The 24,709-nt window shown below is 45.5% G+C and overlaps 1 protein-coding gene across 1 annotated transcript in view; it reads left to right on the top strand.

The window, feature by feature from the left end:
* The first annotated feature begins 748 nt into the window (after positions 1-748).
* Positions 749-24,709, top strand: part of LOC311129944 (pleckstrin homology domain-containing family A member 1-like) — a 32,640-nt gene continuing 8,679 nt past the window's right edge. Inside the window, exons 1-8 of the mRNA XM_084162512.1 lie at positions 749-935; positions 13,490-13,663; positions 14,933-14,989; positions 15,096-15,141; positions 21,246-21,343; positions 22,684-22,806; positions 23,839-23,979; positions 24,476-24,544. Coding sequence (XP_084018638.1) covers positions 13,523-13,663; positions 14,933-14,989; positions 15,096-15,141; positions 21,246-21,343; positions 22,684-22,806; positions 23,839-23,979; positions 24,476-24,544 — 675 coding nt within the window. The 5' untranslated portion in view covers positions 749-935; positions 13,490-13,522. The remainder of the gene's footprint in view (positions 936-13,489; positions 13,664-14,932; positions 14,990-15,095; positions 15,142-21,245; positions 21,344-22,683; positions 22,807-23,838; positions 23,980-24,475; positions 24,545-24,709) is intronic.

The raw sequence follows: 24,709 nt of genomic DNA, 5'->3' as shown, positions 1-24,709 counted from the left end.
AAGGGTTGTAGGTCACACTGTCTGCCCGTTTTAGCATGAATGTGCATTTTGCTCACATCATTAAACTCTCTTAAACTCAGGTCTTAACAAAGACCCTACTGTCTAAATGCGGAAAAGCTCTCCATCCAAGAGCAACTCGCTTCACATTAAGGATCAGTTGAGAGCTAGGAAGTCCCCCTATGAAATGTAAAATGGTAAACCAGATGTTGTTTCCTTGTTTTGCATTCATCCAGTCCCAGGTTGCACCCTAATTAATGACGATAGAGAGGTAGATATGGCACATATTTCCATCAACATATATGTCCTCAACTGTCAGGAAAGTGTTGATCAGGAAATAACTGGGGTGCTCTGGCCAAGGATCAAAGCATTGGATCTCTTGCAGGCATCCTCTTTTACTGGGAGGCTATGTGAAAGAGTTTATTTAGAGGGGATATAAGAGCCTTTAATAGGTTTGAATTCTGCTGGCAAAGGACCTTAGTGGCTTTCCAGGTAACATAATATAATATAAGGGATCAGAATGGAGTAGAGTAGAATCGAAGTCAACAGAATAGAATTGAAGGCATCAGAATGTAGTAGAATAGAAGACAATATAATAGAATATAATATACCAAATAGGCAAAAGTATGATAGGTTTGAATTAATCTGTGCCATTAGAAGTTTGAAATACAGTATATGCCATTCAACAGACACTTTTTATCCAAAGCGACTGTGGCCTCATAGAGGTTGGCCTGCTGCATACAAATATTAATACTACTCCTACCATAATTCTTAGCGGCACCCAAAAAAATAGTCATCGCTCTGCTCCACGCCCCCGCACTCCACCTAAGCAATGGGATATGTAGGAAATATCCGTGGAGAGATGGGCTGAAACTCCTTTCGGTTCATCCAAAAAGATCTCTCAAGCGGCCTATAGCATTCCAAAAGCACATAAATATGTAAGTATTCAGAAATGTTCTTTATTGTGCGATCATTCGATGTTGGGATACAATGTAGCTTCGTATGCCCATGTAGCGCGCGCGAGACACGATGAACGCAGGCTGAATGTAAATATTCATAGGCACTTTTCCAGTAGCAGACTTCAGTCGATCATACACAGTATCAAGAAGTGTATCAGTAGAATAGATCTTTAGAATTAAAGTTACTTAATAAATTATCATGTTACTGTCGCACTCTTGGTGTTTATTGAATGATATAAATCGATGTGTTACTCATCAAATCAGGAAAGTATTATGGTTGTGTGGAATGCTGAACTATCCTCAGTCTGTTATTGTTACAAACTGCTACATGACAGTAGACTGACTATAAATCGTACAAATTCACAAACAACACGTTAATGCGCTGTAGACTAGGCTATTAAGGCTACTTTACTTACAGTATGATCTGTGTCAGCTTATCTGATATCAATACCAGCCAGCCATATCTCAATCTGTATCAATATGCCAGATTCTCCCCCTTTAAATGTCAATTGGTAGATTCGTTTCTCATAACAAGAGTTTGATTAAATGTCATGAGCTCCAGATGTTTCACTTGTGTAATAACATGGTTAGGCCTATTATAGCTAATATTATTATATTAAACATACAGGTAACTGGCAAAATAAAGGAAACACCAACATAAAGTGTCTTAATAGGGCGTTGGGCCACCACTAGCCGCCAGAACAACTTCAATGGGCTTTGGCATAGATTCTACAAGTGACTGGAACTCTATTGGAGGCATGTGACACCATTCTTCCTCGAGAAATCCCATAGTTTGAGTGTTTTGTTGATGGTGGTGGAAAATGCTGTCTCAGGCGCCACCAGAATCTCCAATAAGTGTTCAATTGGGTCGAGATCTGGTTACTGACACACACACACCTTTAAACCCCCTATGCTCCTTTGAGACCCCTCTTTCAAAGTCACTGAGATCTCTTCTTCTAGCCATGGTAGCCAAAATAATGGGCAACTGGGCAATTTTATACATTATTATTATTATTATTATTATTTGTATTATTTGTATTACTTTTATTTATACAGGGTGGGTCACCATTGAGACCACGGTCTCATTAACAAGGGAGCCCTGTGAACATGACCCTTAACATGATGGGATGTTAATTGCTTGATTAACTCAGGAACCACACCTGTGTGGAAGCACCTGCTTTCAATATACATGGTATCCCTCATTTACTCAAGTGTTTCCTTTATTTTGGCAGTTACATGCACATGTGGTGTTTTTCTAGGTGATTGGCCTTTAATGGTTATGGTGACACCAACCACCCACTCATTCCACTGGTTCACATTCAAGGATGTGTTAGTTCCCCTTTCTGTCACTGAACACAATCATTGGCTTAGTTTACTGTGTAGGAAGACTTACTGCTACTGCTGGCTTTGGGAAGGTTTGAATTACTTCTAGGTGCTCTCGGGCCAATGTGCTTTGTAGGCCTATATAAAGGGATGCAAAGTACATGGTTTTCATTGCAGCCAGCTCCATACAATGGCAGAGAATGTTAATCCATTTCAGGTGATGGAGGTTGGCTACACACAAACCTTCTCATTGGTTGATTACACACATTGTATGAATGTTTGTTTGTTTTCTTACTCTTCTTCATGCCTAGCAACTCACAATTTAATGTCTCCTATTTGTCAGAATGATGGTCTTTCAAATGTATGACATCTATTTCCCTTTTGCTGTCTTGTTGTCATACAGGTCAGAGTCAGAGTTTGGTCAGAGTTTGTTTTGGGCTTGTGGGTGGTTTGTGGTTGGACATGACTGTAGTATACTGTAGTATTCTCCCCTTCCTTATTCCTTTCTGATCCACAGATGCCACTGTTTGTCCTGCTTGTCTTTGTACCAGTATTACACAACTAGCTAGGCCTAAACAGCAATGTAATCTCTTCACCATTAGAAGCCTCCTCCTCGGCCAGAGGTGTGAGGATTAGGTTAGCCTCAGCAGAATTCAGCAGCATAGCGTGCCGTTTGTATGTAATTAACTACCGGTGTAGAATTGAACAGTATTAGATCAGATTTCCCTTTTCCTCTTTCTACTCTGTAACGGTATTTGGGGCAAACTCTTTCACAAGGAACCAATGTGTTCAGCTCAAAAGACAAGACTTCAGCATTCTGTTGTTTGTCTCAATTCAGCAGTTTCTCATCCGAGATTCTGGGTGAATGAGCATTTATTAGATTCCGAATTGTTCAATTGTTTGTTCTATTTTGAAAGATGGTTCCAGTTGATCTGGTAATACAAATCTTGAGGCACTTTATTCAAGGCAGAGGTGTCTTTTTCTAGACCACATTGGCCCTGGTCAAAGGTAGTGCACTTTATAGGGAATAGGTGTGCTGTGCGGCTATGTCTGATGGAAATAGTGATGCATACATTAGCCGAGGTGATACTCCCACACCTCCGCTGTAACAAGGTTGAGGCTGTGCCCGTCAACCACAAGACAGCTCTTGGAATACAAGCCAGCACAAACATAGACAATACTATAACATAGTAGTCACACCACTGTTATGGTTTGGGGTTTTCAGTTATTCAAACAGTCGTTGTACAGGTATGAAGTAAGAGGAAATGGAGTTTGGCCAAAGTACGCTCTTCACTCCCTTCAGTGTTGCATTGATTGGACCTGAGGTTATAGTATATGTTGTAATTCATAAACCACACCTTCTATTGCGCTGTAATTCCTGTAAAAACAAGGGCATGAGGAAACAAGGATGGACAGGAGGAAAAGTTGTGTGTGTGGATGTGTGCTGTGGCCGACTATGGAAACGTGGAGCATCATCTCAGCCACATGTTCAGGTTCTCTCTTTAGTTTTTTTTATGAGAGAGAGAGAGAGAGAGAGAGAGAGAGAGAGAGAGAGAGAGAGAGAGAGAGAGAGAGAGAGAGAGAGAGAGAGAGAGAGAGAGAGAGAGAGAGAGAGAGAGAGAGAGAGAGAGAGAGAGAGAGAGAGAGAGAGAGAGAGAGAGAGAGAGAGAGAGAGAGAGAGAGAGAGAGAGAGAGAGAGAGAGAGAGAGACCAGTGATCTTAGCATTCATCCCCTTATCCAGAGAGCCAGTCAAGGAGCATCATGTCACGAGTGAATGGGCCCATGGAATGGTTTCACCTATCTGTCCAAAAGCATCAGATCACCTGTCTTCTTGACACCCTAACCCCACAGAAATGTCTGGAGAATGACTGAGCTATGGTCATTTCTATGTAAAAGGACCCATGAGCACCAACATGTGAAGTTCATAGGAGCATGTCAAATGAAAGCTACGAGTATATTTTGAGGAAATGAAGGCATAGATACATTTTCAACCATTATCCATCTTCAAAATGAGGCATAAGTAATGGCTTTGATTTCTGGTTGAACAGATGGAAAGGGGTGTTGTGGAAAAATAGAGAGAGTAAACAAATGTGAATAGTGATGAAGATGCATCTAGCGACTTGCAAGCGCCGAGGCCCACCATGAGGGCTCAATCACCATTTATGGCATTTTCTGGATGGCTGACCATATGATGGCTATCCTCTGTAGCTCAGCTGGTAGAGCACGGCGCTTGTAACGCCAAGGTAGTGGGTTCGATCCCAGGGACCACCCATACACAATAAAAAAAATGTATGCACACATGACTGTAAGTCGCTTTGGATAAAAGCGTCTGCTAAATGGCATATTATTTATTTATTATTACAAAATTCAAACACACCTTATCCGTGGCTTTCTCCGGGGCGGGACGTTCCCATAGAACCCTGGGAGCACGGACACCCTCGGGGGTGTGAAGACAGATGAAAACTTGAATCGACTAAATTAATGTTACTTTGTGAATTAAATTGTTGTTTTTGGATTGTTTCACAAGTTCATATTGAGTTCATAAAGTGCTATGAATTTTTATTTTTTTTATTTTTACAGAGTTACTGTGTTATTCTGACCGTCGGACAGCGACAGTGGTGGAAAAAGTACTCAATTGTCATATTTGATTAAAAGTTAAGATATCTTAATAGAAAATGCCTCAAGTAAAATTGAAAGTCATCCATTAAAATACTACTTGAGTAAAAGTCTAAAAGTATCTGGCTTTATATGTACATAAGTATAGTGGTGGAAAAAGTACTCAAGTGTCATACTTGAGTAAAAGTACAAAGTAAAAGTAAATGCTATACATCAAATTCCTTATATTAAGCAAACCAGATGGCACAATTTTATTTTATTTTCTGTTAACGGACAGACGGGGGCAAACTCCAACACGCAGACATAATTTACACAAGCAGTATTTGAGTTTAGTGAGTCCACCAGATCAGATTCAGTAGGGATGACAACGCGTTATATATTGATAGGTGTGTGAATTGGACCATAATTCTGTCCTGCCTGAGAAATCGAAATGTAACGAGCACTTTTGGATGTCAGGGAAAATGCATGGGAGTAAAAAGTATATATTTTCTTTAGGAATGTAGTGGAGTAAAAGTAAAAGTAGTACAAAATATAAATAGTAAAGTATAGTAGATACCACAAAAAAACTACTTAAGTAGTACTTTAAAGTATTTCTACTTAAGTACTTTACACCACTGGACTGCGGTCAGTTCAATGGGGGAGTGACACAGATGTGCGCTCCTATCATTCAGATAAGAGTTATGATGATAGATCTAAGAATACATGTGGTGTTTTTATGCCTTTTGTTTATTGTTTTGGCCAAACAAAGTGATGTTAATTAGACAACGGGAGATACTGAGATTTGGCGCTTTGGGGAAAATAAAAGATGGGTGGAAACTTGGTTCATGGAGTCATTGTCAACCAATCTCCTGGTGTAGCGTTCCGTTACACTACTGTAGGTTGCTCTGGATAAGAGCGTCTGCTAAATGACTAAAATATCAAATGTTTTAGTTGTTTAAACTTAGAATATTTAGAATTATTTTGACTTTGAAGACATCTGGTATGTACAATTTGATAAGTGTATTCTTATTGCATAACTGTAATACATCTGATTACTTTTAAATGGATACAAACAGCAGTCCTCTTATTTCTGAGTAATATTTATATCAATTTTTTTAATGTATGGTCTAATGGTAAAAGTTATTCACACTACACATAGCATATATGCTTGGCCTTTAACTGTGCAGCTCTGAGCTGAGGTTAACTCAATAATTTAATGCTTGGACAATGAGCTCAAGCTATTAGTTATTTGTCTATCAGCCTCTTAATAATTGCATAAGGGTTATCTTGGACACATGTAACTTATATTATTCCGAGTGGTGACGCAAGGCTCACTACCTTGACTAGACCCATCGGATATGCTTATGGGCCTACAGCGTTCACATGATAATGGAGTCAGATTTAATATTATATTATGGTCGTATTACTTCACTCTTTTACAGTGGTCTTAGAAAACATCTACCAGAAAAAGTCATTAAAGGTATTAGAAATACATAAAAACACAATAATGTTGAAGTAAAGAACCCTGACAACTAATATCAAAACGTATATTTAGTTTTGGAGAAATGTTTTGCCTTCTGTAAGTTTAAACATGTAAAGTATGATGTACCACAGGGCAGTTCTCTTGGCCCTCTACTCTTTTCTATTTTTACCAATGACCTGCCATTGGCATTATTGAACAAAGCCTGTATGTCTATGTATGCTGATGATTCAACCCTAGAGTGAAATCCCTGCAACCCTAAACAAAGAGTTGCCATCAGTTTTAGAATGGGTGGCCAGTAATAAACTGGTCCTGAACATCTCTAAAACTAAGAGCATTGTATTTGGTACAAATCATTCCCTAAGTTCTAGACCTCAGCTGACTCTGGTAATGAATGGTGTGGCTGTTGAGCAAGTTGAGGAGACTAAATAACTTGGTGTTACCTTAGATTGTAAACTGTCATGGTCAAAACATGTTGATTCAGTGGTTGTAAAGATGGGGAGAGATTTGTCCGTGATAAAGAGATGCTCTGATTTTTTGACACCACACTCCACAAAGCAAGTCCTGCAGGCTCTAGTTTTGTCTTATCTTGATATTGTCCAGTCATATGGTCAAGTGCTGCAAAGAAAGACCTACAGTAGTTAAGCTGCAGCTGGCCCAGAACAAAGCAGCACGTCTTACTCTTCAGTGTAATCAGAGGGCTAATATTAATACTATGCATGCCAGTCTCTCTTGGCTAAGAGTTGAGGAAAGACTGACTGCTGCATCACTTCTTGTTTTTATTAGAAACATTGTGTTGGAAATTCCAAATAGTTTGCATAGTCAACTTACACACAGCACTGACACACACACTTACCCCAGCAGACATGCCACCAGGGGCCTTTTCACAGTTTCCAGGTCCAGAATAAATTCAAGGAAACGTACAGTATTATACAGAGCCATGGAACTCCCTTCCATCTCATATTGCGCAAGTGAACAGCAAACCTGGTTTAAAAAAACAAATAAAGCAACACCTCAAGGCACAACGCCTCTCCCCCATGTGACCTACTTGTTGTGTGTATATACTGACATGAATGTGAAACTGATAGAAGCACACACACACACACACTACATGTTAATGTTTTTAAATCTATGTAAATTGTAAAGTATTTTGTCGTTATGTGTCAGACACCAGTAAGACTAGCTGTCACCATTGGAGTCGGCTAATGGGGATCCTAATAAAATAAAATAAATATACAAATTAAACATTGCCTTGTACCTTGTAATTCCGTTAAAAACTCCAACATATCTTTAAGATGAGGAGGGTGGATAATGAAAGTTCAGTAACAAGTAAATGTAGACCTACCAGTTAGTTACAGTGTTTTTACATTTTATTTTATGAATTATTAAAGATGCACTATGCAGAAATCGTAATTCTAATAGTTCGCTTAATTTCAGTTTGTGACAAAACAAGCAAGTATAGTGTAGAGAATCATTGTACCATCTAAACCGCTGTGAAAAATATTTCCATAACCAAAAATATTGTATTTTCAGCTGTTTGAAGATGGTGTACAAAACCGAAAGTAAAAGACGCAAAAACAAAACTTAAGCACAGGAAGCATAAAATAGCGTACATAGAACAGATCTACCGTTTCTTAGACTTGCTTTCAATGAGAATGACAGATCTATAACTCACGTTTCAATGTACAGTTGGTTGGGTCACCCAAAAAGTTACATATTGCAGCTTTAAGTGATTCAAACTCGTAATTCTGTTACCAAATCGGTAACAGAATTTCAGAAATATTTGTAACGGAATTACTGCAATTGAATTAATAATAATAATATGCCATTTAGCAGACGCTTTTATCCAAAGCGACTTACAGTCATGCGTGCATACATTTTTTTTTGTGTATGGGTGGTCCCGGAGATCGAACCCACTACCTTAGCGTTACAAGCGCCGTGCTCTACCAGCTGAGCTACAGAGGACCACGAATTGGTTACAATGTGAAATCGTAGTAGTCACAAACCACAGTTGGGTCACCTACTGTCCTCTCTTCCACTGGCATACTGTTATGTTCAGCTCATACCTGTTTTCTTTCTCTTTCTGTCAGCTGGTGGTCAAAGCAAGTATGAAAACAGTCTGGACAACCCCTTTCTCTCTCTCTCTCTCTCTCTCTCTCTCTCTCTCTCTCTCTCTATTTAATGTTATCTCTCTCGGCTCTTACTGACACCGACCCATGAGCCCCCTCTCTTTTCATTTACTGTAACCAGCATCCGCACCCACTTAGCCCACTGAGCACCGACCAACACCGGACATCCATGGACGTTGAAAAGTAGTTTAAATTTGGTCAGTTCGCCCTGGCCTTGATTTCAACGTCCACAGATGTTTTCTGGACCGAACCGGCCATGATTTGGCCCCAAACATAGATATCCATGATCTGTGACTGGAACCAAATCTGAACCAATCATAGACATCTATGTTTCACAAGTTTGGACAGCACAGTAGAGTACAGTACAGTACAGTAGAGCACACTAGAGTACAGTACAGTATAATGTACTGTATTGTACTCTACTGAACTATACTTTACTGTACTATACTGTTCTCAACTGTCCAAACTTGTGAAATAAATTCTGTCTTGTTTGGGGGCGGAGCTCATTAGAATAATAGCCAGTGTGTAGAATGTAGAATATATTTTCAAGCTCAAGGTGTCATGTCATAGCTGACACACCATTCTTTCTACAGACATCTTTTAACATTAATTCGGAGCAGATATTTCACAGTTTTTGGAAAACGTGGTTGCATAAAAACTGAGGGAGATTTTACCGTGATTCTGTTACCAAACTTAGCATCTGCACAGTTATTCCAGTAAATGTGTTTTTGTGAAATGTTCTGTGCACATTGTTCAAAATAGTCCTTGTGCATAGCGTTGTATGGTTTGTTAAACTTTAAAATCAATATCTTTTGTTTGGCAAATCTATTACTGTAAATCTATTACTGTGGAATTGTCCCTCTCCTCTTACATCTTACTACACGTCCCTCTGCTTCCTCATCACATCACATCACATCACATCACAACACACACACACACACACACACACACACAGACTCTTTCTTCCTCTTTTCTGTCATTAACTTCAGTGGTGGAAACAGCAGCACCCAATTGTCATACTTGCGTACAAGTAAAGATACCTTAGTAAAAGTGAAAGTCCCCCAGCAAAATACTAGTTGAGTAAAAGTCTAAGAGTATTTGATTTTTAAATATACTTAAGTATCAAAAGTAGATATAATTACTAAAATATACTTAAGTAACAAAAGTAAAAGTAAAAGTATGAATTATTTCAAATTCTTATATTAAGCAAACCAGACGGCACCATTTTATTAATTATTTTTTTATTTACGGAGAGCCAGGGTCACGCTCCAACACTCAGACATCCTTTACAAACGAAGCATTTGTGTTTAGTGAGTCCGCCAGATCAGAGGCAGTAGAGATGACCAGGGTTGTTCTCTTGATAAGTGTGTGAATTGGACCATTTTCCTGTCCATTTTCTTGTTTTTTATTTATTTACAGAGAGCCAGGGGCACGCTCCAACACTCAGACATCCTTTACAAACGAAGCATTTGTGTTTAGTGAGTCCATCAGATCAGAGACAGTAGAGATGACCAGGGTTGTTCTCTTGATAAGTGTGTGAATTGGACCATTTTCCTGTCCTGGTAAGCATTCAAAATGTAACGAGTACTTTTGGGTGTCAGGGAAAATGTATGGAGTAAAAAGTACATTATTTTCTTTAGGAATGTAGTAAAGTAAAATGTGTCAAAAATATAAATATTAAAGTAAAGTACAGATACCACAAAAGTATTTTTACTTAAGTACTTTACACCACTGACTCCTCCTGGTGTGCAGTACCCTGCTGCTATATAGCTGTGTGTGTGTGTGTGTGTGTGTGTGTGTGTGTGTGTGTGTGTGTGTGTGTGTGTGTGTGTGTGGTGTGTGTGTGTGTGTGTGTGTGTGTGTGTGTGTGTGTGTGTGTGTGTGTGTGTGTGTGTGTGTGTGTGTGTGTGTGTGTGTGGGTGTGGGTGTGTGTGTGTGTGTGTGTGTGTGTGTGTGTGTGTGTGTGTGTGTGTGTGTGTGTGTGTGTGTGTGTGTGTGTGTGGCATCTCCAGGGCACCTGGCCACGATTAGTTTGTTAATCCCAGTGTGTTTACTTACCCAGCATCTCTATACTGTACCTGTCCGTCAGCCTTAACCCTTGAACCTTAACGCTGAATGTTAGTTATTACCCCTGGGCCAGAGGTCACGTCATTACCTAGCAGCCCCTCTGGACACCAAACGCTCCCCCAACGCTCCCAATGCCCCTGATTGATGGGAAACTGGCCTTGGAGAGATCCCATGGAGCGGCCTGTTTGTCAATAGGCCCAGGCCTCAGCCACGCTCACACTTCCTCCCCCTGGACGGACCCAGGCGGCAGGAAATGTGTATCGTTGGTCTGTGTGTGTGTGTGTGTGTGTGTGTGTGTGTGTGTGTGTGTGTGTGTGTGTGTGTGGCCGGGCCTAGCTTTCAGCACCATTAACCTCTCAACACCATATACAGGAGCTGGGGCCTCAGGGGCCTGGGCCCTTTGATGTCTGAAGGCTTTGGATAGTTTGGCTGTACAGGGCCACATTGGCACATATGTTGTGAAATCTGTTATGAATGTTTTGAAAATGTATAACTGCCTTAATTTTGCTGGACCCCAGGAAGAGTAGCTGCTGCCTTGGCAAATACACAACACCACAGGGACACCATATAGCAAATTGTTTTAATAATTTTTGTTGTTGGACATAAAACACTGTAAAATCACCAGGAAATTAGCTCAAAGTGAAAGGAAATCTGTTCCCAAGTATTCCCACGCATAAATGTAGTCCCCTGTAGCTCAGTTGGTAGAGCATGGCGCTTGCAACGCCAGGGTTGTGGGTTTGTTTCCCATGAGGGGCCAGTATGAAAATGTATGCACTCACTAACTGTAAGTCGCTCTGGATAAGAGCGTCTGCTAAATGACTAAAATGTAAATGTAAATAGAGAGGCATATGCGATCGTATCCCAATGTAATCACTAATCAAGGTTTGAAATGATTCTGTTTTGGGATTCTTGCGGTAAGTTTGCAGTGTACAAATTATTTATAACTGTGTTCCGGCCCCTCGACCATCCGCTCAAGGCAAAATCAGCCCACGGCTGAATGTAATTGGGGACCCTTGCCATATAGGCTACCCCACCTGAATGGGCTCAGTACAGCACGCTCACCATGGTCGTGTACTTGGGCACACAACATGTTAAAACATTTTGCAGCTAAAATGAGCGTGTCTTATTGGACAGTTCCAGGTAGTCCCTCCCGGTTTGGTCTGTTTTCTTCAATTTGGTGCCTAATGTACACGACCCTGGTCTGGACAGCCTCTGGTATTTATAGTGTCATTTTAAAACCAATGCATTGATGGGGAATCCAATCACCAACAGATCGTCGGGATCATCAGCAGACGTACTTCTTACATTTTTACACAGTGAGACAAGGACTGTGCAGGGAGAAGTTGTGCCGTAGTTAGTTCGACTAACCTAAGGGGGAAAGTGGAGAAGGTCACTGAATGTTACCACATTAACATTTAGATGACCTGTTTTTCCTGCATTTCCTGTATAATTTATGGAGAGAAACTACTTTTTCCGGAGAGGAGATTATGAAGATAGTTGGGCTTAGCCTGTGTTGAACTCATCAGTGTTTGGCTGACATGACATTTAACGAGGCAACCTGGGAATCAAGGGGCCCCAGGTAGGTGGGAGTGTAAGCAGCATAAGCCTTCCACCTCTCTCTGTGGCCAGCGCTTAAATGTTGACTTATGGCATTATAAACCCCCTCGAAGCCCCTTGTGAAATCTGCCCGCTTGTATTAATATCAGAGTTAAGCCCTGCCTCTCTGTTAATGCGTAGGGAGGGAGGGAGGGAGGGAGGGAGGGAAAGGGGGGGGGGGAGGTGGAGGGAGGGAGTGAGGGACGTAGTGGGGGTGGAGGTAGAGGGGGGATGAGGTAGAGGGGGATGGGAGGGAGGGAGGGGAGTGTTGACTGTGCTTGTCCCATAAAGAGTAGGAATGGTGTTGTAGAATGGTGTTGTAGGATGGTGTAGTAGGATGGTAACGTAGGATGGTAACGTAGAATGCTGTTGTAGAATGGTGTTGTAGAGTGGTGTAGTAGGATGGTGTAGTAGGATGGTGTTGTAGGATGGTGTTGTAGGATGGTGTAGTAGGATGGTGTAGTAGGATGGTGTAGTAGGATGGTAACGTAGGATGGTAACGTAGGATGGTAACGTAGGATGCTGTTGTAGAATGGTGTTGTAGGATGGTGTTGTAGGATGGTGTTGTAGGATGGTGTTGTAGGATGGTGTAGTAGGATGGTGTAGTAGGATGGTGTAGTAGGATGGTGTAGTAGAATGGTGTTGTAGGATGGTGTAGTAGGATAGTGTAGTAGGATGGTGTAGTAGGATGGTGTTGTAGGATGGTGTAGTAGGATGGTGTAGTAGGATGGTAACGTAGAATGCTGTTGTAGAATGGTGTTGAAGGATGGTGTTGTAGGATGGTGTAGTAGAGTGGTGTAGTAGGATGGTGTAGTAGGATGGTGTTGTAGGATGGTGTAGTAGGATGGTATAGTAGGATGGTGTTGTAGGATGGTGTAGTAGGATGGTGTTGTAGGATGGTGTAGTAGGATGGTATAGTAGGATGGTGTTGTAGGATGGTGTTGTAGGATGGTGTAGTAGAATGGTGTTGTAGGATGGTGTAGTAGGATGGTGTAGTAGGATGGTGTTGTAGGATGGTGTTGTAGGATGGTGTAGTAGGATGGTGTAGTAGTTGTGTACCGTTGACTAGAACTGTAGACGAGACTCACTCATCTCTTCTTTGGCTGCTTAGCTGAGAGACAGACTCTCACTCCTGCTAGCTCTCTCTCCCTCTCTTGTCCCTCTCTGGCTCACGTCTATATTTCTCCACTCCCCCCCCTCTCTCTCTCTCTCTCTCTCTCTCTCTCTCTCTCTATCACCCCCTCTCCTCTTGCACTCTTCTTCTCATCTCTCTCTCTCTCCTCTTCCACTTCTCTTCCTCTCATCTATCTATCTATCTCTCTCTCTCTCCTCATCTCCCCAGCATACAGTGGAATGAGCAGGCTGAGGTGGGGAGATGCCTTACGTGGATCGGCAGAACCGGATCTGTGGCTTCCTGGACATTGAGGAGAATGAGAACAGTGGCAAGTTCCTCCGACGCTACTTCATCCTGGACACCAGGGAGGGTAGCCTGGTGTGGTACATGGACAACCCACAGGTAGGGCAGCAGGGGAGTACACACACACACACACACACACACACACACACACACACACACACACACAGAAGCTGACAGAAGCACACGCACACATATGCAGAACAGACACACGCACGCACACACACACACAAACACACACACACACACACACACACACTGGGAAGTGTAGTTATTGACTACATACATTTCACAGAGGAGATCATGAGTTAAGCTATGATGCTCTCACTACCCTCAAGTCATCAGTCTATAATGTCTGTGTGTTTAATCAACGCATGCATTTAGGCTGATGTCATTACTTGAATGGGCAGCAGCTGAAACGGTCCGACGTACTAACTGTATGCACTGTAGTAGGACATTAGCGGTAGGATGGATTGAATAGCTGCTTCTGTTTGGACTGACCTAATCTCATAAAGTATTGGACTGGATTGATCCGTCTGGTCTGGCCAGACCACTTTGAGCCATCAAGAGGAAATGTGTGTGTCGTCGGCTGGGGAGATGATGCTACGTCTGGGGAAACCGAGTCAAGTTACACATCTGCCCAGACGTCCGTCCGTCCGTCTGTCTGTCCCTCCCCCAGATCTATACTCTTGTAATGTGTGACTTGAGTAAATTAATCTCTGAACTTCTTCTGGCATGTTGTTTTACGCTCCTTCTACATAAAGTATAGCTGCTTGACAGTATGTACAGTATACTAATAGAGTTGTGCTTTATAGTATAAATATATAATATAATATAATATGCCATTTAGCAGACGCTTTTATCCAAAGCGACTTACAGTCATAAAGTTAATCTTACTGATTTGGGCATTCCTTTCCTTGGCATGAAATGACCAGATAAAGGAATCATCTTGTAAACCTGATGTAGATGCTAACCAATCAATCAAACATAGGCGTGAACAATCAGACTCAACTCCCCTGCTGCTTTGCAGGCCATTTAAATGCATGTCATCTTGTTTGGTGGGGAGTGGGAGCTCAGTGAGGAATACCTGTACATTTGATGCTGGCCTACGCTCTGAATTATTCAATTCAATTCAATTCTCCAAGACATGTAAAAAGTTGCATTCCTTCATCACTGTTGAATTAGCTGATTCTCAGACGCTCTTCAGAGACTGATTCACTCAAGTTCTATTCTCCTCCAAAACTAAATGTTATATTGAAAAAAAAACTCTGTTATATTATAAATGTTATATTGAAAAAAAATAAAAAAATGTTTTCAGGTTTGCAATCTCACAATTTCTTTCTCTTCTCTCTCTCTCGGTCTCATGTTTAGAACCTGCCCAAAGGAGCTGAAAATGTTGGCTCCCTCAAACTCACCTACATCTCCAAGGTCAGTCAAGTTGTCCAATAACGTTGTTGAATTATATCCTGTCTGACAGAGACAGATATGGCCAACCACAGTCTTAGGTGTGAACATCTCTCTCTCCCTCTCCTAGGTGAGTGATGCCACAAAGCTGCGACCAAAGGCGGAGTTCTGCTTCGGTAAGTCCTACAACCTTTGGATTTGATTCAGTGATTCAAGAACCAAATGTTAGTGAAACACTGTACATGACTATTAGTATTGTCTCTCTAGCAGTGTGCTGTCTGGGGGGGGGCTGAGAAGGAGGAAGCATTCGGAGGAAAGTGGGGGGGAGGGCACTGGGCAGGGAGGGTGGGGGGGTGGGAGTAGGGGGAGGCTTGTAGCAAAATACTGCTGATCTTTAGCTATTGAACTAGAATGAGTCTATTTAGTACACTAAGGTTGATGATGTGAGGCCCCTCTGTCAGTAAATGTTTCACTGTTCACCTGTCCCCTCTTCCCATAGATTCCCTTTCCCTCCCCCCTCCCTCCATCCCTCGCGGGGGTTTGGATGGGACCATTTCCTGTATGACGTGCTGTTGTTCAACAGGCCCTTTGTCCCTCAGCGGCCCCAGTCAGGAGTATAGCTCCCCCACACTCAATAGAAGGAAGCAGTAAGATGACCTGCCAGTGACCGCCAAGTGCTAGCTCGACCCAACCATGTCGTTCGATGAGCGGGGGTGTCGGGTTTGGGGCGTGGGGGGTCTCCCGCTTTCCTGCATGACAGGATGCTGGCGTCCCAATCGGAACCCGCCTCTCTAAAACTCGGGGATATTTTTAACCTAAGTATTTGCATAATACAGATCCACTTCTGGATTCGTCCCCCCAAAGTCACATCAATCTATTCCACTACTGTAGTTTTAGGATTAGCTACCTGACTGTCCAAGTATGAGGTCAACCTACCTCAGCCCTGACTGAGTCTAGCATATGGCCCTGTGTGTGTGTGTGAGTGTGTGTGCGTGCGTGTGCGCGTGCATTCGAGTGTGTGGGTTGGAGCGCTCTGGTGAATCACTGTGAGGATCACAAAACTGAGACGTTGAATGGGACGGTGGAAGACAGTCCACTGGTCTTATGTCTCCGTTAGTGATGGGAACCATAATACTGCCGGACAAAGGTTGTGTCTCCGTTAGTGATGGGAACCATAATACTGCCGGACAAAAGTTGTGTTCCAAATAGCACCCTATTCCTGATATTATCACGACTCAGGATAAGACCCAGATGCAGACAAGTCGAAACAGGACACAAAGGGCTGTGAGACATATGTTTAATACTAGACACATGAAAAGTGGGATGAATACGGAGGGTACGGGGCAACAGAAGATGAACAGCAGAGGGGCTAAGAATCTTAGAGATGGGGAAAGGGCCAATAAGACGGGGGAAAAGTTTGCGGGACTCCACCCGGAGGGGCATATCCCAAGTGGACAGCCATACCCTCTGCCCTATACGATAATGGGGGGCCGGGGTCCGGTGGCGATCCGCCTGTCGTCGATACCTGGAGGTGGTCTTGAGAAGAGCCGACCAGGCTCTCTTCCAGGTACGGCAGCGGACGAACATCTGGGCCGAGGGTATGCTGACCTCTTCCTCTTGCTCCGGGAAGAGCAGGGGGTGATATCCTAGGGAGCACTCAAAAGGCTGAGCAAGGGAGAGTGTTCCGGGCGTACTCTACCCACACAAGCTGCTGGCTCCAGGTGGTGGGATTGGCAGAGACAAGGCAGCGAAGAGTCGTCTCCAGGTCCTGATTCGCTCGTTCCGACTGGCCGTTAGACTGGGGGTGGAACCTGGAGGACAGGCTTGCCTACGACCCAATGAGCGTGCAGAACGCCTTCCTGAACTGGGACGAGAACTGAGGACCCCGGTCGGAGACCATGTCCACCGGAAGTCCATGGATCCGGAAGACGTGCTGCACCATGAGTTGGGCCGTCTCCTTGGCTGAGGGTAGCTTGGGGAGAGGAATCAAATGGGTGGCTTTGGAAAACCGGTCCATCACGGTAAGGATAACCGTGTTGCCATCAGACGGGGTAAGACCAGTGACGGTCCAGGGATATATGTGACCAGGGACGGTGAGGGACAGGAAGTGGTTGAAGGAGGGCAGCCAAAGCTTGCCGAGGAGTCTTATTCTGGGCACACACAGTGCAGGCGGCGACAAACGCGGAGACGTCAGGAACCAAGGTGGGCCACCAAAAACCTTGTCGTACAAAGGCCAGGGTCGGATGGGAGCCAGGATGGCAGGCCAGTCGAGAGGAATGAGCCCATTCCAGAACCGAGGAATGGGCAGAGTCCGGGACAAACATCCGGGACCCCCGGGTGTGTCCGGGACCCCCACGCTGTGCCTCACAGACCCGGTTCTCTATACCCCAGATGTGTGCAGCCGCGAGACAAGAGGTAGGGAGGATGGTCTCGGGGTCCGATGGTGTAGCAGTGGGGCTATATAGGCGTGACAGCGCATCTGGCTTCACATTTTTGGACCCCGGGCGGTAGGAGATAGTGAAGTTGAATCGGGTGAATAGCAGGGCCCATCGAACTTGCCTGGAGTTGAGGCGCTTGGCGGTGCGGAGATATTCCAGGTTCTTGTGATCTGTCCATACTAGGAATGCCTCCACTCCTCCAACGCCATCTTCACCGCAAGTAGTTCCCGGTTACCCACATCGTAATCCTTTCCGTGGGGTTGAGACGATAGGAGAGGAAAGCGCAGGGATGCAGCTTTTAGTCTTGGGCTGAACGCTGGGACAGGACAGCCCCCACTCCGACGTCTGAAGCGTCGACCTCCACCATGAACTGCCGGGACGGATCCGGATGGATTAGGATGGGGGCGGTATTGAATTGGTGCTTGACGTCTGGTCTGCAGCTGGAGACCACATAAACAGGACCTTGGGAGAGGTGAGCGCTGACAGGGGGGAAGCCCTGGTGCTGTAGCCCCGGATGAACCGGCGGTAGAAATTGGCGAACCCCAGGAAGTGTTGCAGCTAGACTCTGGAGGTGGGTTGCGGCTAATCCACCACCGCTCTCACCTTTTCAGGATCCATCTGTATGTTGCCTGCAGCTATGATGTATCCAAGGAAGGAGATGGTGGAGCGATGGAATTAACATTTTTCCGCTTTGAGGAACAGCTGGTTCTCCAGAGGATGCTGGAGGACTTGTCTGACATGGAGGACATGTTCTTGAGCCGAGTGGAAAAGCACGAGGATGTCATCAAGGTAGACGTATATGAACCGGTTCAATATGTCCCGGAGAACGTTGTTTACCAGGGCCTGAAACACAGCAGGAGCGTTGGTCAGTCGGAACGGCATCACCAGGTATTCGTAGTGCCCGCTAGCCGTGTTAAAGGCGGTCTTCCACTCATCCCCTTCCCGTATCCATACCAGATGGTAGGCGTTCCGGAGGTCCAACTTGGAGAAGATGGTAGCCCCCTGGAGAGGCTCGAAAGCCGAGGCGATGAGTGGAAGCGGGTAACAGTTTTTAACCGTGATGTCATTCAGGCCCCTGTAGTCGATACACGGACACAGGATTTTGTCCTTCTTCTCCACAAAGAAGAACCTGCACCAGCAGGGGAGGCAGAAGGACGGATACCCCCTGCAGCTAGGGAGTCCTCAATATACGTCTCCATCGCCTTGGTCTCCGGACATGACAGGGAATAAAGCTGCCCCCGAGGCAGTGTAGTGCCCGGGAGAAGGTTGATGGCGCAGTCATAGGGCCGATGCGGAGAAAGCGAGGTGGCACAGGCTTTTCCCAAGTCCGTAGGAAGACGTCCCGGGGCAGGCAATGCCGACTTCAGGCAATGCACATGGCAAAATAGGCTCAGTCGATCAGAGGATTGTGCCTCTGGAGCCAGTAAAACCCCAAAACCACGGGTGCATGAGGGGATTCAGTGGGCAGGAACTGCATAGACTCACTGTGATTACCCGACACGCTCAGGTTAATGGGAAACGTAGTGTGGGTGACTCTGCCAATAGGCGTCCATCCAACACTCTGACGTCCATGGGAATGGACGTCAGAGTTCACAGCTCCGAAACCAGGGTAGCGTCCATAAATCTCTCGTCGGCCCCAGAGTCAATGAGCACCCGGAGAGATTTGGACCGGTCAGCCCTCAACAGGGTAGCTTGGAGAGGGGTATGAGAAATGGAAGATGGGGAAACTCCCCGTACGTCTCACCAGCGTACTAGTACCTACTTGATGAGCCTGGTTCTTTAATGGCAGGTAGATAAAAAATGTCCCATAGCGCCACAATACAGACAGCTCTGGGAGACAATCTAGCCCTGCCCAGTTGCATGGGCTCCGGAGGAGATGACTCGACAGCCCTCAGTGTCCTCCGGGAGAACTCGGGCGACATCGGATCCACTCGGAAATGTGGACTTCGGGGATTTCTGGGATTCCTCTGAGGCGAGGTGGAAATCAAGGATGAGCGTCGGTGACAGGGAACAGACTCCCTCTCCCTCCTACGTTCCCGTAGCCGCCCATCGATCCAGATGGTCAAGGCTATGAGGGAGTCGAGGTCCAGGGGCAGCTCTCGGGGCTGTGAGCTCGTCTTTAATCACCTCTGATAATCCATGAAGGAACGTGTCGAACAGGACGTCCGGGTTCCAGGCACTCTCAGCCGCCAACATGCGAAAATCCACTGCGTAGTCTGCCACACTACGGGAATCCTGACATAGTTGGAGCAGCTTAGGAGCCGCCTCACTCCCGGACAACGGAGAATCAAACACTTTACGTACATCCGCCATGAACTCCTCCAGTCTGAAGCAAACTGTGGATTGTTGCTCCCACACCGCCGTAGCCCAGGCAAGAGCCCTCCCGGACATCAGCGTTATCACGTACGCTATCCTTGAACGATCCGAGGGAAAGGAAGAGGGCTGCAGCTCAAAGATGAGAGAACACTGGGAGAGAAACACCCGGCAGGATCCGGGATCTCCAGCGTAGCGCTCCGGAGGAGGTAAGCCGGGTTCTTGGGAAGCCGGGGTAGATTGGGGAGAAACGCCGCTGGTAGCGGGGTAATTGACAGTCTGGGGGGTTACTGTAGTGGCGGGCTGCCTCACAGACAATCCACAGAATTGCTCCAGCAATGTGTTGAAGGCACAGTCCTGGCGTTCCGCCAAGGTCTGGAATCGTTCCATAAGACCTTGAAGTAACTCCTTGTGTCTTCCAATGGTGGCTCCCTGGGAGGCGACTGCGTTGCGGAGCTGGTCTGAGTCTGCTGGGTCAGTCATGGCCAGTTCGTACTATCACGACTCAGGATAAGACCCAGATGCAGACAGTTCGAAATAGCAAAAGTTTATTTACAAAAACATGGGGCAGGAAAACGACAGGTCAAGGGCAGGCAGAGGTCAGTAATCCACAACAGAGTCCGAAAGGTACAGAAACGGCAGTCAGGATCGGGGCAGGCAGAATGGTCAAAACCGGGAAAAAAATGGAAAACAGGAGTACGGGAAAAATGCTGGTAGGCTTGACGAGACAACAGAGAACACAGGTATAAATACACAGGGGATAATGGGGAAGATGGTCGACACCTGGAGGGGGGTGGAGACCAGCACAAAGACAGGTGAAACAGATCAGGGTGTGACAGATATAGGGAAAAGGGTGGTATTTGGGACGCATGGAAATTTCTCTCTCTGGATTCTGAACATAGGACTCAGCCAAGCACTCTAAACAGCATGTGTCAGACTACTTAGCAGAAATATGTTACAGAAATACAGAGATGCATAATTCAACTCTGCTAATGGACCTAACTGACAGAACTGCTGCTGCGCTTAAAGGCGCTGCATGGTCAATCCGACATCTGCATTGGCCGTGCAGCATTTACGGTGATACAGCCTCTGCAGAAGGCAGGGCATTCATTGCTCTTCGCGGAGCAGCACAGAGCTGTTGTGAAGGAAGTTGTCAAGGAAGTGAGTTTGTGTTTATACAGGACCTCCCGCCCCACCCACCGTCAACCAATCATGTCAATGCGGAGCTATACGGAACCATTGTTACAAAATTTGGGCGGCGCACGCCGATGCGGTACGGAGCTTAATTTGGCATCTGCGTGCCTCTGGAGGCTCCGCAATTGCGTCACACCCTCCATACGGAGCACATTTCTCGGATTGAGCATAAATTGGCTTTTATTGAAAACTGACTGCAAATCTCTCTCTCCCTCTCTGTCTCTCTCGCTCGCACTCTGTCATCCTCTCTCTATCTCTCTCGCTCCCTCTCTCTATCACCCTCTATTTCTCTCTCACTCCCGCCCCTCTCTCTCTCCTTCTCTCTCTCTCCCCAGTCATCAATGCTGGTATGAGGAAGTTCTACCTCCAGGCCAATGATCAGCAGGATCTGGTAGAGTGGGTCAACGTGCTCAACAACGCCACCAAGATCACAGTGAGTCCCCTGCCCTGTCACATCCTCCCACATTGCTACCTCCTGTAGTACAAGACTACTGCCATCTCAACCCCCGTTAGAAAAATTATCTGTGATTCAGAATTAGGATATGGTATCCCAGTTCAGCTAGTGTGAGTGAGTGGGATGGAGGAGGATGACAAGACCAGCATACCTCACGTGTGTCTACTGTCAAGTCAACAGTGGAGAGAGAGAAAGACATTATGAAGCACTCATCTGCTGGGTCCAGGAGCCCCTGTCTGTTTCCTACAAGGCATCCAAACCCCTCTGGACGGGGGATCATTTCCCTTACTGTGTCACTGAGGGCTACAGCAGCAACCGTGGCTTTCTCTGCTCCACTCCCTCCCCCCTGACTAGCCCTCACATACACACAGGCCCGCACACACACACAGCAGAGCAGGCAGGACAAAGGGGAAGGCGAGTGCTCTGAGTCACGGACTGTCTCTAAGGAAAAGGCAGTGCCGGGATCGAACAGGACAGGACAGGACAGAACAGTGTGCCTATGGATCAGCTTTCACTGGGATTCACTGGAGAGGATGTTCCACTCTAATTCCTCTTAAACCACATTCATGTACGGGGAATGGACTGGGAATGGACTGGGAATGGACTGGGCGTTGAGTATAAAGTAACATAATAATAAGTTATGTAATAACTTCGCACTGTATTGAAGTCTCATCAAACTCTGTTGACTCTCATGTTCTCTTTATTGGGTTTAGTCCTGCTGCTGACACTGCAACACAGTCTCACAGTCCACTCAACAAGGTCACACACAAACACACACACACTCACACACACACACACTCACACACACAAACACACACACACACACACACTCACACACACACTCACACACACACTCTCTCACACACTCACACACACACTCACACACACACACTCTCTCACACACACACACACACACACACACTCTCTCTCACACACACACACACACACACACACACACACACACACACACACACTCCATATATTGTACCACACACTTCTATTAATACAGACGGCTGTCAATGTTTGACTGTGTGTGTGTGTGTGCACTGGAGTGTGATACCTGACCTGAGCATACACACACACACACACACACACACACAAACACACACACACACTAATCGATTACCCCAGTCACCACTCAGTGTAGCAGTGGCTCTCTGAAGCCCCCAGGCTAGAGTTGATGGAAAATAGACTAACGAGCAGGCAGAGTACATCATCGTGTCACTACAGAGACTGCAGAGGGACACATCTAACAAGGGTTTGGAGCATGTTGGCCCCTGATGCACTCTGGGAGTTTATGTTTATTTGACATGTTCCAGGTGCCAAAGTCGGGGGATGGCCAGCCCAGTGCAGAGATGCCCCAGGAGGGGCTGGGTGCCATGAAGCAGATCTCCTATAAGACAGAGATCATAGGTGGAGTACCCATCATCACTGCCACACAGGTAAGGAAGATGCAGCAGTCTGGCCCAGCACTAACCAGGCCCTAACCAAACATGAGTAAGGTTGCAAAAATTCAGGAAACTTTACCAACATTCTCAGGTTTTCCAGAAGTCCCGGTTGGGATATTCCTGGAATCAAGAAGGAATAAGCAGGATATCCAGGATTCCTTCACCTGGGATTTCTGGAAAACCTGGGGAGTTTCTGGAATTTTGGGAGAGTTACTGAAAATGTGCAATCCTAAACACGAGTAAATGGACATATCTGACATATGTTTGAAGGCCATCTGCTCTACTGTGGCTTGGAACAGTTTAGTCAAATCTGTCAAATGGGGTTTGGGACAGTAACAAGCGACATTCCATAACTGAGTTTTTGTTCCCTTACTAACTTGATTTCAGCCATATTAATCAGCTATATAAATAGATGGTCTGTCTGAATAGAAATGTCCATGGATCAGGCCATCTTTTAGATAGTGACAGACATTGAACTTAATGTTCCTCTGAGGAGGAGCTCACTCTGTGCTGTGTTTTCTGGTACGTATGAGCAGTACAAGTCATATCCTGTCTTGTGCTGGTATCTGGTATGTAGCCTGGCATCTTAAGAAATAGTGGCTGAAAGTGGCATCCAGATGCACAAGCTATGGTCTATGATGTCACTTCCTGTGTGGGTGGTGGCGGTGCAGTGGGCCGGCCTCAACTTCAGCTTGACGGTTACGGAACAGGCGGTGAATTCTCTATCATTATTGGTTGCTGTTAACACACATTTCTAGCCACTGGAGATGATGATATGGTGGGGGCTTGGCACACACACTATCTGATTGTGTCTGTCAGTCTGTCTGTGTGTGTGTCTGTATGTGTGTCTGTCAGTGTGTCTTTCTGTGTGTCTGTCAGTGTCTGTCTGTGTGTCTGTCAGTGTCTGTCTGTCTGTGTGTCTGTCTGTGTTTGTGTGTGTGTGTGGTGCGTTGATTGCTTGTGCGTGTGCATATACTCCCATGCGTGTGTGTTTGTACACTTCTATGTGTGTGTCCTGTGGTGCAGGAGCAGGGTGACGGGGGGCAGAACGGAGCAGAGCGGGGGGGCCAGCGGAAGGCCCACAGCCAGCTGCCCTACTTCCTGGGGCGAGGGGCACAGGACCAGGCGCTCATCAAGGCTGGATACTGTGTCAAGCAGGGAGCCGTGGTGAGTAGACAGTGGGATAACTCTTTCTGGTGCTGTAGCAGCAGCCTACACTCAGACTAGGGTCGCATTCATACGGGAATGCAATGGAAAATGTTTCGGTCCGTTTTCTTCCTTGTGGTGGCTAGTGAGTACACCACAAGCTCAGAGAGATTCTCCCTCAGCTACAAGCTTTTTATACTAGCAGTATTCCTGGTTGTGTGTGGTTGTCGTCCTATAGGACTATGATGTGTTGGAGTTGGATAGCCGCAGGCTTCTGACCAGATGTTTCAGAGGGTGAATTGTATCACTCATTGTTGTCCTGCCTTTGACCTAACTTCTCTTAGCGCTCTGTTAATGGAATGTATTAACCACAGTAAGCCAGCCATTCTAAAGCAAACAGTGGTCCTATACAATGTCGGAATAGCTATCAATTAGCAGCATTCTTAGCAAGTCAAAAGGATTTGGAGGGCTGGAAATGTTGACCGCCATCTGTAATGTTTTCCTTTCCCTTCTGCAGATGAAGAACTGGAAGAGGAGATACTTCTTACTGGAGGAGAACGCGGTCAGCTACTTTAAGTCAGACCTGGTTAGTGAGAACATCTCTCTCCTCTCCCCCTTCTGCGGGTGGCTGTGAGCAAGGTGACACACACAATTCAAAGGAGCTGCGTGACCCCGTTGGCTAGCAGTTTGTCTTTGTTTTGCACCTGTGTTTCACAGAACCCTAGAGCCCCGGACAGACACACTAAGATCA

Source organism: Coregonus lavaretus, assembly GCF_964263955.1.
Source record: "Coregonus lavaretus genome assembly, chromosome: 1".
Taxonomy (NCBI): domain Eukaryota; kingdom Metazoa; phylum Chordata; class Actinopteri; order Salmoniformes; family Salmonidae; genus Coregonus; species Coregonus lavaretus.
Note: the sequence above shows the minus strand (reverse complement) of the source record. Positions and strands in the feature narration are given on the sequence as shown.